This window comes from Sinohyriopsis cumingii, chromosome 18, assembly GCF_028554795.1.
Source record: "Sinohyriopsis cumingii isolate HCF-2022 chromosome 18, ASM2855479v2, whole genome shotgun sequence".
NCBI lineage: Eukaryota > Metazoa > Mollusca > Bivalvia > Unionida > Unionidae > Sinohyriopsis > Sinohyriopsis cumingii.
This window is the reverse complement of record NC_142978.1, coordinates 66,327,334-66,343,045: the sequence shown is the minus strand read 5'-3', so window position 1 is coordinate 66,343,045 and position 15,712 is coordinate 66,327,334. Positions and strand designations below refer to the sequence as shown.

Below are 15,712 nucleotides of genomic sequence, written 5' to 3'. Positions count from 1 at the left end.
CCGCGACCTTACGCAACCGAGGCGTAATTCATATATTTCTTTTGTGTAACACGAAACCCAAAGAAAGATCGCTATATCAGGTCTTGAATATAAATGTATAGTTGTATACATTGTATTGTCCAATTAACCAGTTAAAATAAACCGACCCAATACATCAAATAGTCCATTCTACACATGAAATAGGTTAAAGGTCTAAAACGGCTGTGCACATATTAAAGTCTGAAAATTTTCCTAAGGGAAATAAATCAACCATTCACCTTCAATTGGAGCCATGAGTCTGATATTTGACCTGCCTTCCATCGTGCACGTGCTCTACTATCACACGTATGTACGTACATACGAAAGGGTAGGATCACATAATCCATTTTCAATGACAACTCAGGCAGCTTAAGTTTTTAGAGCGTCCGCCTCGGATGCGAGAGGTAGCGGGTTCGAACACCAGCCGAATCATACCAAAGACTTACCAAAATGGTGCTCGCAGCTGCCTCGCTTGGCGCTCAGCATTAAGAGGTTAGTATTAGGACTGGTCGACCTAATGCTAAGATAATATGACTGGGTGGGACCTGATGCTCCATGTCTGCGACATGAAGTACCAGTGCTAGACAGCACTATTAACGGCCACACTGCAGATATCGCAGCGAAATGACTGACAAATTATTAAAGCTACGTTAAAAACCAAATAACGAACACACACACGCACACGCACACACACATACATACATACATAAATACATACATACATACATATATACACACATACATACTTACATACATTCATAAGATTGATTAATATAGCAAAACCATTATTTTTGCGAAATCCCTATATTCCGGAAATTTTTGTTTCCATCCGATTCATTCGCATTGCTGGGATTGCAGATAAACAATTTATTAAAGAACAGTTTTATAGCCTGTTTCCAGGTATTACATTTAAACACAGAGAAAAACGGCGTAAGCATATCTATTGTCCCCTTGATTGTCGAAGAAACGGTATGTATGTATGTATGTATGTATGTGTGTGTGTGTGTGTGTGTGTGTGTGTGTGTGTGTGTGTGTGTTTGTGTGTGTGTGTCTCTTTTCCTTTCTGGCTGCATTTATGTCTGGCTGCAAAGAAAACCACATACCGTTTCCTTAGGTACCAAAACTGCAACCAAAGCCACGTGATTATGAACAAAACCAGTGAGGTGGGTAGTCCGAAGATCAGCCAATTGGCAAACGTAAAACCAGGGTCTAAGTTATAGCGTCTGTAAAATCTAATTTGAAACATTATATATATATATATATATATATATATATATATATATATATATATATATATATATATATATATATATATATATATATATATATATATATATATATATATAATATTAAAAGGCAACTCAATTTTGCGCACACATCATCAGCAGGACAAATTTACGTACAAACAAGGTCAATGAAAAAAGCTAATGACATATTATATGTTATTAATTTGTATAATCCTTTTTTAGTGTAATTATCTCACAAAACCTGTTTCCCCTGCCCCCAATCTTTCCCCTCCTAATTCGGTCACAACAGAGTTTGTAGCTATGCAGTGCCGGTTTTTCATTTACAGCTCACCAAAGAAGGTTTAGTGAGAATCCATCGCGACCTTTTCACTCCACTATGACTGATATTAAAATTTCCTTTAATTATCATAGTGCAAATATTAATGTCTGAAAATGTCATGGCCATGTGACGTTTTCCTTATAATGCCATATGGACTCAATTTTGTTTCTGTCAAAATATAATTTAGTTTTCCCTGCAGATTCATTGATTTAGTAAACATAGAAATGGGTGACATTTTCATTTAATTGTGAGTGTTTTGGGGACTTACTTGTCGACGTGTCCTTTTAAAATAATATTTGGAGGGGTTCCGGTCAAGGTGGCTATGCCACCAGCATTAGCTGCGTACGCCGTACTCAGTACAAAGATCTTAGCTAGCTCATTAAAATTCCTTTCCTCATCAGCTCTGTTTCTCGGCTTATTTTCATCTTGGTTGTGTGCGTTGTTCCTGAATTATCATACAGAAATAACAAAATATAAGAACATTGTTATAAACATCTAAACTTAGGAATACTGAATCAAACGACATATATAAAATCGGGAAATACGGATAAGAATAAACCGGTGCATTTTAAAACAAGAGGCCAAAATGTTTTTCTAGTTCCAGTGGTTATGAATAATTGCAAACACTGGTTCATAATTAACAGTGGTGATGCTAACATAATAAGGCAAAGGATTCAAACAGTCAATAAACTATACCACAATGTAAGTAGCTGTAAATAGTCATGAAGATTTCTAATGAGGATGTATCTAATTACAGGAGTTGAAGGTTACCTTGAGAGTGACTTTAACGGCAGGAGTTGGACGTTACTAATGAAAGTTAATTTAATGCCAGGAGCTGGACGTTACTAATGAGTGACTTTAGTGTTAGTAGGTGGATGTTACTAATGTGACTGACTTTAAGGCCAGGAGCTGGACGTTACTAATGAAAGTGCCTTTAATGACAGTCGCTGGTCGTACTAATGAGTGCCTTTAATGCCAGGAGCTGGAGGGCACTAATCAGAGCGACTTTAACGTTAGGAGCTGGATGTTACTCATGCGAGTGACTTTAATGCAAAGAGCTGGAGGGTACTCATGAGAGGGACTTTAATGCCAGTAGCTAGACGTTACTAATGAAAAAGTTGCTTTAATGCCAGGAGCTGGAGGGCACTAATGAGAGTGACTTTAACGTTAGGAGCTGGATGTTACTCATGAGAGTGACTTTAATGCAAAGAGCTAGAGGGTACTCATGAGAGGGACTATAATGCCAGTAGCTGGACGTTACTAATAAAAGTTACTTTAAGGCCAGGAGCTGGACCTTACTAATGAGTGACTTTTGTGTCAGTATCTGTACGTTACTAAAGAGAATGACTTTAATGCCAGTAGCTGGACGTTACTAATGAAAAAGTTACTTTAAGGCCAGGAGCTGGAGGGTACTAATGAGAGTGACATTAATGTCAAGAGCTGAACGTTACTAATGAAGGTTACTTTAATGCCAGGAGCTGGAGGGTGCTAATGAGAGTGAATTTAATGCAAGCTGCTGGACGTTACTAATGAGAGTGCCTTTAATGACAGTCGCTGGACGTTACTAATGAGAGTGACTTTAATGCCAGGAGCCGGAGGGTACTAATGAGAATGACTTTAATGCCAAAAGCTGGAGGGTACTAATGAGAGTGACATTAATGTCAGGAGCTGGAGGGTACTAATGATAGTGACTTTAACGCAAGGAGCTGGAGGGTACTAATGGGAGTGACTTATCTTATGTTACGTGCTAGGCTCGAATAAACAGTAACACAAGAAAGAGTGAAAACAACAAGCTTTGAAAACTATAAGAAATAATTTATTTCCCTGGAAAAATACTGTAAACATAAAAAATGATGGGAACTTACGGTTTCCAGAATCAAATCCAAAAATAATACAAGAATAATCCACGAACAAAATTTCTGAAGTCGTAATATTGAAATGTTCTAATGATTCCAAGTTCGAATCCCGACGAAGAATCCAAGATGGAAGCGATTACGTATGTTGTAGCCTGTACTGTGTTGACGTCTACAGTTCCTTATAGAAACATAATAATTAATCCTCCGGTCTTGGAAATCCAAATAAAATTTTCAAGAACTGTCCTTGTTCAAGAGTTCTGTATGAATACAATAATATTTCCAGAGAAACGAATTAATCTTCTAGAGTACAAATAATCTGAGGAAAAATTAACATGTAACTCAAAAACTCAAAATCTTCAATACTGGTCACAACAGAAGAAAACAACTTGACACCAAGTGTTTAAAAGCCCAGACTCTCTCTACATCACTATTAATACTAAGTATTTCTCAATTTCGGAAATGCCTAATTGCGAAAAAGAGGATGACGTGATCATGTTTACATGTAAGTCACATAGCTCCTGTATGTCCTTGATAAGAATCAATCATTTTACTCCGAGAAAAAGTCGTTTACTTGACCCTCAATCAAGGCCAGGAACTAAGTCAAAGATATAAACAAGTGTTTCTATTATTAGATATTTATGGCACGATTCAGGTCAAACTTAATTTTCTGGAAAATATCAAATTCCTAGTAAACAGAATTACATTACATTGACATGTAAAAAAATTAAAAGACTCCAAAACCCACAAACAATCAAATCAAATCAAACACAACTTAAATCAAATATAAATTAAATCAAATATACATAATACCTAAGACAGATGATTGCTAACTAGTGGTGACGTCTATGGCAGGCTGTCTGAATCCATTCCTAGCTTTTATATTCCCTTACCTCAGTGGTTTTGCCTCCATCGGTATTCCATCGACCTCTATAGTCACTTCCACTTCGATGTCATCTTCGCCAGGATCATCTACTTCCTTTATATCTAATCAGATGTGTAAATTTAATCAATCAAAATATAATCCATCATTGACAAAATGTGTGCTGCTATCGTTTTTCTTGAATAACACAGGCACAGATGTGAAGGGTTAAAAACATGCTTGAAAAAAGAAAGCGATATAAATTTTACAATAGCATCCACATGTTTCAGGTTGACATGGAATCCAGGTTTATTACCTAATTTCATAATATATTTAAATGAAAATTATAACTTTACTTTTCGATTGTACATTGAAACTAGTATTTAATCCGACAGATTCGTTTACTGTTTGATTCTTATTCTTTTCAGTATGAATTAGATTAAAAAAGATACAAGGAATTTAGACATGACAATTTCGAATCCATAGATTCATTTTTTTTTCCACGGGACACTTTCATTTGAAAAGAAAATAAAGACCCCTTTTTATATGACAGACATATTACGATCGAGAGGACTCTTTGCGGCTTTTCATGCCGGGCCAATAAATTTCGGCTAACCCATTAAAATATTTCTTCCTACTTAAGTGAACTGTTATACCTGACCTATGCTCCACTCTTAGGCACACAGGGTCTGAATCTCTATAAAACAAGCTGGTATAATTTTATGCTATCCAATGTGGTAAATTGTCTACACATTAACCCTTTCCTGCGCATACATTTAAAACTTGCCCTGCGTTTACAATGTTTCACGGTAACGGACATACTTTTCTCCAAAGTCACGCTTAAAGAGGCGTCTTGTCCATGCTCAGTCACACATACATTCATTCCGCGGATTATCGGTCACGGATTCTGGTACATTAAAGTTTCGCAGCGACTGTTTCCATGTCATGACAACTGTTTCAACAGCTTGTATAAATGGAAACCGAAAATCTCATATAGCTGCGAATCTGGATGCCTTTACATTTACCAATGTTATGTCGTATTTTGGGATTGTCCATACAGAGTGCTTCGACAGTTCAAGTCACAAAAGGAATCTCTATTTCTATCCTCGAAGCAGAAACGCGACTAATCGTTTATTTAACAACATTCAATCAATCATTTGGTTATTGATGATGAAACTGCAGTACACCTGGTGTCCCTAAAGAACGTACGTTCTTGAGCACTGGAAGTACTGCTAGCTGTCGGGGAAAAGACAAGTGCGAATCAATTTAATACCATCATAGTCAACATATATACGTGCCGAGGATTTGTATAGCGTACTCGTGCTATTAGTTCCAGAATTATTAAGCGGAAAATCATCATACGTGTCGCATCCTGACCACCCGCTACTTTCCAAAGCAAGCGTTACTCTTTGGACAAAACCCTTTAGTTTTGGACAAGGTGGGGGGATGAGAACCTACTCCATAAATCTATAACGCTTTTAATCGTTATGATTTGCTCATATTTCAGGCGGAAATCGTCCACCTTTATAAACACTCCGATGGCCTAGTGGTTAGAGAGTCCACCTCGGATGCGGAAGGTCGGGGGTTCAAACGCCGGCCGAGTCATAAAATATTGGTACTAACAGCTGCCTCGCTATGCGCTCAGCATTAAGAGGTTAGTGTTAGGACTGGTTGGCCTGAAGTCAGTATAATGTGACTGAGTGGGACATCATACTACATGTCTGCGGCATGATGCCCCAATGCTAGACATCACTATATAAACTGCCGAACTGCAGACATCGTTGCAATATGACTGAAAAATTGTTAAAGCTACGTCAAAAATCCAAAGTACACACACACACACACACACCCCACCTTTATCACAGTACCAGCCTTCTCGGGTTATCGGGAGTCTCTTCCCGTAAGACCGATTATCTCTCTTACGGTCTTGCGAGAAAACATTCCGGATACCTCATCGAGCTTCGTCGAAATAGCATGCTTGAGAAGGATAAAGACATCTGTGAAAGCGTTTGACAACTTACGACTTTAATGAACAGAACTGTCAACGGAACTCAGTTTTTTTTTTGTAGAACCTATGGCTGAAACTATACACTCGAGGGTAACGCTGTACACGGAAAGGGAACCTATGTATATTTCCTGTCCTACATAAAATTAAGGTATTTTAGAACAAATATTTATGTGAACAATTCCGTTATTCTTTTTGTTATATAAGTAACTCCCAAAAACTAAATAACATGTTATGTGTGTGGAAAATCAAATATATATTTGAGTATAAAGGGTTATGAGGATAAAGTATGTTATTTTCTTTCTTCAGTAAAATGTAATCAATATACGGCTTTCATTTTCTGGTATAACGTTGTCTTTGTGCACGTATCCAACGATTAACAACATTGGTGCAAATCATACAGACTAAACGTCGACTGTATGACGATACCTGCATTGACCACCTCGCCTACTTATGAAACAAGGACTGACTGAGCATGTCAGTCAATCCTACACTCAATCCAATCCTACAAATATATTAGGTTGTCCGAATAGACTACAGTCTGTGTCGTTTATTTTTCTCCAGATGAATGTTCTGCGAAACAAATGGTATAATTACATATTTTGACTCGCAGAAATAGCGGAATTCTCTCCGAATAGAGTTTAGTTTAAAAACTGGTCGTCATTTTTTCAATTAAGAGCTTATCTCCGTTTATAATTTGGATAGTTGTAAAGTCAATGAATGGTGATAATTTACTGCAGGTAATGCGTTGAAGCTGTTGGCCAAGTAGATAATGGAATTTCCCATTGGCAAGGACATGGTTTTTAGTTTTCACTACCATGTACTTTGGTGGTGTTTCCCCTTTGCTAGTACATGGCTTTTAGTTTTCACTGCCAAGTACACAGTAGCGTTTCCTATTGGCAAGTACATGGTTTTTAGTTTTCACTGCTATGTCCATGGTCTTGTTGCTTTCTATTGGTAATATGTTGAGAAAAGTTCTGACCTGCCCTTATTTTTGACCGTTCCTATCCCCCCAGGAATTATCCCCAGTAAATACGACACTACCTGGCAATGTAACATCTTTGATTTGTTTTAGGATGGCGCTGAGAAAAGGCATCATCATGGCGGTGGTGGCAGTATTACTCATCCACATGGATAGGAACCAACATGGCGACATGATTCCAAGTAGCAACCTGAAATGATATGTGACAATACAATACTGACATGATATGTCACAATACTGAAATAATGTCACAAAACTGAAGTGATATGTCACACTACAATACTGAACTGATAAGGCACATTACTGAATTGATATGACCCAACACTGAAATGATATGACACAATACTGAATTGATATGACGCAATACTGAAATGATATGACACAATACTGAATATATACAGAACATTCATTCACATTTAGTCATTGTATTTATCACATATCGAATTAGGTTGATACTTTGTTCAGCTGGTGACAAACTCAAATATTTTTCACGTGAAATCAATTTTAGTGGGTTTCGTGTTTGCTTTAAACCATGAATTTAAAGTCTTGATGAACAAGTCCTTCTGTGGAAACAATATGACTCCTACATCAATCCGCTATTTTAAGTACCGACGAAACTGTCATTCGAAGAAAAGACACATAGAAAAAACCAAGAAAAACAACAAGAAAATTGATCCCAATTAATATAAAAGAATTAATAGTAGTTCAGTAGTTGAATACATTTATAAACTAGCTGACTTTATGCACAGTCTTCTGTGTTTCCATTATGAAATACTACACACCTGTGGTCGGAAAGAAAAGAATTTACTGATGTGATACCAAGACGCGATATTATATACATGCATCTGAAATAGAAATTTACCAATCTGATACCATGATGCCATATTACACATAGATGATAGAGATGGAAATGAATTTACCCAATGTTGACACAATAACGTCAAGCAAAAAGAGCTGCATTCGAGTACAAAAAATTGTAATTATTAGATAGATTCATATCGAACACGTGATAAATGCCAACAATGAGCAGATTCCTTTGCAAGTGAATTAATAATCATACTGAACTGAACCAGTGTAGTAAATATGGCTAAACTCTACCAGCAATTACACAATGTTAAGATATATATATATATATATATATATATATATATATATATATATATATATATATATATATATATATATATATGTGTGTGTGTGTGTGTGTGTGTGTGTGTGTGTGTGTGTGTGTAAAGCAATGTCAAACTCTACGTTAGCGTCGCGTGTGGTATTATTATCCAAACGGATTTCGCTTTGAAATTTATTGCAAGAATAATGTAGTTCAGTTTAATTGTATACCAGGAAAATTCCAGCAGGAATTAAATTCTAGGCGGAGATTCAGCTTGGTAAAAGGTCTGATATATACATTTATCCAGCGGAATATCCAAACTAATTCTTGGTTGGAAAATTTAAAACCATCAGAAATAACTTGAGACAATCAATTGCCTGATTCTAAATAACCATGCGGAATCAACATGAAATTTAACATAAATATACCAGGACAAATCAAGCATTAACATAGATTTGTGACGGATTTACAATTCTGGATTATTTTCTTGTCTATTGTACCACATATATATTATCGTGCCTTCCAATTGGTAGAGGGAAAATCTTACACAGGTACGTAAACATCCGTCGCCTGTGGTTAATTACTTTTGTGTATTGAAAGGAAAACATATATCTTCACAACATTAATACGGAATTTTAATAATTATTATTCTGGCAAATACATGCATGATGGAATTTTACCGATAAAGATTTTATCTTTCTCACTTATATTACACAAGAACAAAAATTATTTCACAACGATCTTCACTAATATACGAGATATGAATTGTGCACGAATCATGGGAAATCTCTCTTTGAGAATCCCATTTTCTCTCGGTGCTCCCGCGTGATGAGTGCTTGGTTGTGTGGTTAGCGCCCTCTGGGAGGCTAACCGAGTTTGTCGTTCTCTCTTTAAATGTAGTAGTACCAGTCTGCCACGTTTGTTGGTATCTTTGGAAAATCTTGTAGTGTCATTAGAACTCGCTGCCTGGTTGCGGGAATAACAAGGCATCATCTGACGAAAATGAAGCAATTGTTGGCGTTGAAAAAGTAACTTTAAATGTCCTCATTAATGAAGATGAAGAAATATTTAACGGATCAACGAGAAATTTTATTTCCTGCACCATGGGCGACTCGATCAGTATACATTTCCTTCATTTTAATATGCTCCTTGCTACAAAGTAAGTTTCAGCTAGATTCTCGTCTGGTAAAAATGTTTCGAAACATCATACATGTTACTAATAGCTTGGGAATATTCATCAGATTTCCACGACTATTCCAATATGGTGTTCAGCCATCGAGATTTACTTTTCTGGTTGATGATAATTTTGGCAGCTGGTTCTTTTCTGTCTCCAGTTTGCACAGCAATGTATGGATACAATGGGGAATCAATGTCCTCACAAAAGTCAATGATTTATTCTTAAACCATGCAAGGAAGAGAACCTAGAGAAAAAAAGAAAGGTTGTAAAGTGTATTAGTCAAAGCCAGCTTTTGTGCCCACATTAGGGAGATAAACTAAAACATTAATATGTTTGTTAAAAGATGCCAACGAAACCTCTTTCTTAAGCATCCTTCATTCAGGCATCCGTTACGGGTCTCTTTAAACATGTAACAATTAATACTGTGTTCTTCATGAACATGCTTATTTCGAATCATTCTAATTTGAAGTAGTATATTTGATGTTATCGTTTAGCTCAAAAGAACAAAACAAAATAATAAAAATTTAAAAAAAAACCAAAACAAAATAACAACAAAAAGAAGACGAAGAAAAAAAAAATAACGACGCACAAAACAAAGAGTGCTAAATGGTCATTATAGTACTTTTTGTATCAATTATATCTAAACCTAACAAAGTTCAGAAAGCGGTTCAGAACCTGTTCAAAAAATAATATAGTAAGATATGAAAAAAGAAAATATAGCATCTAAGCTGGCAAACAACTAAGAAATAATATAACAAATGCATCGTGTTTGATAAAAAATTGCTAATTTACAATTTTGTTCTGACTGATAGTGTAATTATTTCACAAATGCATGAAACACACAGGTTTACTTACATACAATTCTGACGATTTACAGCTTTTTGTGTTTCTTCTTTCAGGTTGAAACTGGATGTTTGTTTGCTCATGGTGTAGTACGCATCTTCTTGAAGTTTTTGCAGAAAGTTTCCCAATGGATTGTAATCACTGCTAATGTTATTAGAGTTAGACTTTAATTAATTTGAAAAACTAATATTGGCAGTTGACGGAGCTGGTAATGGGATTGCTCCAGCGTGAGGGTGGGTGGTGGTTGTGGGGCGTGTGTTAAACAGGAGTGAAATTTGGTCAGCCATCAAGACAGTGATGGTACAAAGTATATTACAATCTTTATGAAAAATTACCAACTCGACCACATGAAAATATAATGAATAAGGCCTGAAAAGGCAGAGATCACCAATAAATGATACAACGGAGTCGGTGTTATATGCACTTGTGCGTAGCAGACATTCTCGCATGACGAGCAGTATTTCATCCTCATCTATCTATACAGTCATTCCGTAATTGATTTTGCCATTTTATTATTAATATTTCGGAGCTAGGTATGTGCTTTTTTTAACTACCAGTCTGCTGTTTGTATTAACTCAAGTCCTATAAAAATCTTGGCAGACCTAAATTGTTGTGAAAATATAATCTTCTACTTGGTACTATTTTTCAAAGTCACAATTCGCATTTCTCTTCGGCATATATTGTAAGTCTCTTAGCATGACATAAAACATATAGAGTAGTTAATTTATTAAATTTCGTAATTAAACTAAACAAGAAACTGACGTAACCTTTAAGAGCACAGCCTCGCCTTGGGAACTACTTGCTTCAAACTAGACAATGTGTTATTTATTGATATACATCAAAAATGCATTAAAACATGTTGGTCTGTTTGCATCTTTTACTTTAAAGTCACGTCTGTGCTCTGGCTTCAACTCATCACATTAAATTAACTTATCTGCGTGACCTCATTGAAAGAGAATAGTTTAATGCTTACAAGGTTCCAAAGTCAATCTGGGTAATCTTGGATCTTTAATAAATCTGTAATATGGGTACAGTGCAAGAGGGATTATATATATATATATATATATATATATATATATATATATATATATATATATATATATATATATATATGGTATACCGAATGAAGATGGTGGAGCGTGAATGTAAAAGCCTGCAGTAAGGATCATTAACAAGTGATTGTGCGTAGATTTTAAACGTTTAAATGACATTATCTCTGCTATATAAGAAAATTCTTTGATTATCACAAATTAATAATTCAATATTAATGGTACCTCCACTGCATTGCATTTCTTGGTCGAAATGGAATCTAAAAGTAGCATTAATTTAATGCCAATCATCACGAACCGTGAGAAAATCAAAATGTTCTGAGTAGGGATATGGTCACAGTCTTATTGGTTTTAACATTAATTTCAGACAGGAGAATAAAGCTTCCCCATTTAGTTAAATCAACTTTACCATCTGGGCTCAGGTCCCACTAATGTTAAAACTCTGAGCGCGATCCGCCTGTGAAGATTCCATTTCTCAACCGCAACAGCCACAATCAGACTTCCAAGAAACAGCATTATGGTGTCCTTTTGGAAAGGAAATAAGATTATATTTTGCACGAAAACAATATTGTCTTCCATATGCAAACATATTTTCTTAATGTTTTATCTTGAACACTTCTGTCTTATACATTCATTAATACGTGTCAAATAAATAAATAAATAAATACTCAATTTGGCAGATGGAAATACGAATATGACTATATACTAGATGATTATTTGCTGACAATATTTTAGCTGCGAATTAATGTGCTTTCTAAATATTTTGTAATACAGGAAATTTAATAAATATTGGCATATTTCTAAACTAAATAGAATATGTTTGCTCTGCCTAATGTATAAACCCAGGTAATTTTTATACAGCGTTAACGGTAGTTCTTAAGGCATTCATACCTCAGCATAGTTGACACACACGTCCCTAGCTGGCATAATTCCAAGAAGTGGAAACAAGAAGATTGGAATCAGTGAGGTCACGGCGATTGGCATCACCTCAAGGACCCAGAATGTTCCCATTACGACGACTGCATATGCACCTTTGGATACCTATGAGAAAGGTAATAATTACGCAGATTTATTTACTTGGGTCATGCTTAACACGCATCAACATGATGGACAGCAGATGCGATATGATGGAGAAAGGAAACATTTAGATAGTTTATGTTTCTCGAAAAAATTTACTGGTACACATAAATGTTTGGAATGTAAACACCCTACCTCTCTAATACATCACTTCCAAAAGACGAAAATTCGTTGTTTCTGTCTGTCTTACATAGACCAAGTACCATGGCTCTTGCCCATTACCTTCCCATGCCTTCGCCAGGTGGCGCTAGGTTAGGCTGAGCGTAACATCGTGAACAATCTGAGGAGCTGCAAAACCTCAACATGTCCTATTGGGAATAGACTGTACTAGTTTGACGATTCGGACAACCCGAAAGTGAGAAAGATCTACAAGAATGCGATGGGTAAGAAATCCATTTAAAAAAGGATTGATCCTTTGGGATGGACAGAAATCAGAGTTTGCAAAGTTATCAAACCAGAAATGATGCAAAAGGAACAAGAGTCCGTTTTTTTCCTTGACAAGAATCAATATTACCGTAAGCTTCTGGAGGACGTCGTTCAAGTTTGCAACCGTCTAGATCTCTTGCTGCAAAACTAGTTCTTCCTTTATCTGGCGGTATATCTTGAAGGAGCTACGAATTTTGGTTAAATGAAATTCGAAGGCCCTCTGAAACGATTTGGATGACCCACCTGGTTTGCGGAAAATGGCAATAGAAACAGCTTGAAATACAAACGTCTGGCGCTCACTGCTAGGCTATCTGCGGTCGGTAGCCGGAAGGTGTCAACGGAAGGAGACCGGAGGGTTTGGTGCAGAGAAACTCTCTCTCTCTCTCTCTCTCTCGACTACTGCCACCGAAACTGATTGGATGGTTGCCTCCATAAGTTGGTTGGAAATCATGACTGGTTTTATGAATGCACAGTGAACAATCCTGCATCCTTTTTTTCCCCAGCCGTCCAGTCGTTAAAGATACTAGAGAGTGTATAAATTTGTGGTGGGTGAGGAGCGAGGTGGGGGCGTTTCATGAGATGCCTGCCTTAGCATTTCCTTTATCTTGCCACCGACTGGCAACGGTGAACTAAAGGCAGTGGTGAAGTGAACTAAAGCAGGTTCCGCAGCATAAGGACATGATGAAGCTTGAGCGATGTGGAACGCAAGCATTAGTCACGCCTCACAAAGTTCAGGGTTGCAGAACAGTCAATACATTAACGACAGCGTGCTTGGCAGCGCTGTATATATCATTAGTAGTTAAGTGGGATACCTTAGCGACAATGGGAATTAGCATTACAAACCCTCCTGGGACTGTTTAGCGACTATGTAAATTTAACATGGAGAAAAATCGTGGGACTGTTTAGCGACAAGGGAAATTAACATGGAGAAAAACCCTGGGACTGTTTAGCGACTATGTAAATTTAACATGGAGAAAAACCCTGGGACTGTTTAGCGACTATGTAAATTTAACATGGGAAGAACTCGTTGGACTGTATAGCGTCAAGGGAATTTAAACAGGGTGGGACTGTATAGCGTCAAGGGAAATTTAACATGGGATTTTTTTTTAAAAAAAATAAAAAAAAATATAAAAAGGGTAGGCAATTGAAAGTCGATCTCTTTTCGAGAGATGTGGGTGGCCCTGAAAAGGGCCTTTGGTTTTCTTCTTCTTCTTCTAATTTCTTCTATTTCTCCACCAGCTTCTTATTTTCTGTCCTACACTCTTTCTCTTCTTTTCTTTCTTTTCTTCCTTCTTTTTCTCTTCTTTCTGCTTCTTCTCCTCTTCTTTCTTCCTCTTCTCATTTTCTTCATCCTTTTCAATTTTCCCGTTCCATACTCTCATCCTTATCCTTTCCTCTTCATCCTCCTTCTCCTCCTTTATTTCTTTCATCAGAGCACTGATCATTTCCTTTACTTTTCTTAAATTGTTGATCTCCATCTTCACTCGATGGGGACTATAAGAATAGTGATCCTCGTTTATGTTAACCAACATTTGCTCCATCATACCCAAATTGTCCAGGACGTCTTGCAATGTTTTCATTTTATCAAGTTGGTTTGAAGCCATCTTCTTTTTTATTCTTTGTAGAATGGTTTGAACGACTAATACTGTGGGTTCTTATAGTGAAAGCGCGGACGCGATGGAAAACATCCCCCAAAACATAAAATTGATATTACCTAGATCATAACCAAACAACGCGCGGACGTGAAGGAAAACATCCCCCTACTTTTCTCATTTCATATGATCTACTATCCACATACGTGAAGCAGCAATAAACAAACCCCAAATCTACTATTCACACACGCAAAGCATTAAAATGAAACCCCTAATCTACTATCCACACAAACGTACGTCAGCGCTTACAAACAATCACACACACACACACACACACACACACACACACACACACACAAGAAAAAAGAGTCAGTGTTTATATTCACACTACTCTACATACACACACAGGCAAATCGATTACTATTTCTTTTCTAGACATTGGGGTAGCCCTGAAAAGGGCTGTTTGTTTTGAACTTCAGAGACACCTGGTTAACGGCGACACCTTCCGGGTCTGGCACCACAGACACAACGTCTACTCCAATCATTTGTCCAATTGATTGGAGTGGTTGGAAGAGCTGACGGGGGTTGAGTGGCTTCACTATCCCACTCCTCCGTTTGCGGAATAGTGAACACTTCTTGTTCCCTCTGTCTTCTATTCCACAGTTGAGGATGGACAACTGGTCTCCTTGCCTCCTGTGGGTCCTGTACTGGTTCTTGTTGTAACTGTGGTGTATCCATTGCCTGTGGAGGTTCCATCACCCAGGGCTTCACATCACAACTCGGTCTCATGAACAGATGACACCTGATCTGTCTCTTTCTTTCCTCCTCCTCTTTCATTTTTCTCTCTTCCTCCTCCTGTTCTATCCTGGCTTCTTCCACAAGGGTCTCCGCAGCCAGCTCGTTCAGGAGGCATCTGGCATACTCCAGATGCATCTGAAGTTCCATTAATTTATTCAGTCTGCTGCTCATTCTACTCATTTTTACTGTTGATCAATCAACAAGGTAGCTAGACTGCCGAGCGATTTTTAATTTATAGTGAAAGCGCGGACGTGATGGAAAACATCCTTAAAACAAAATTGATCTTACCTAGATCATGACCAAACAATGCGCGGACCTAAAAGAAACACTCACTCACTTTTTATACTACCCATTAC

General features: G+C 37.1%; 1 protein-coding gene across 1 annotated transcript in view; it reads right to left on the bottom strand.

The window, feature by feature from the left end:
* The window catches only part of LOC149776830 (Na(+)/citrate cotransporter-like), a 49,482-nt gene that overhangs the window by 9,579 nt on the left and 24,191 nt on the right, over positions 1-15,712 (bottom strand). The window contains exons 2-7 of the mRNA XM_089941560.1: positions 12,355-12,504; positions 11,873-11,988; positions 7,349-7,476; positions 4,331-4,424; positions 1,853-2,029; positions 1,122-1,250 (exon numbers count right to left, since the gene is read on the bottom strand). Of these exons, the coding sequence (XP_089797686.1) occupies positions 1,122-1,250; positions 1,853-2,029; positions 4,331-4,424; positions 7,349-7,476; positions 11,873-11,988; positions 12,355-12,504 (794 nt within the window). The remainder of the gene's footprint in view (positions 1-1,121; positions 1,251-1,852; positions 2,030-4,330; positions 4,425-7,348; positions 7,477-11,872; positions 11,989-12,354; positions 12,505-15,712) is intronic.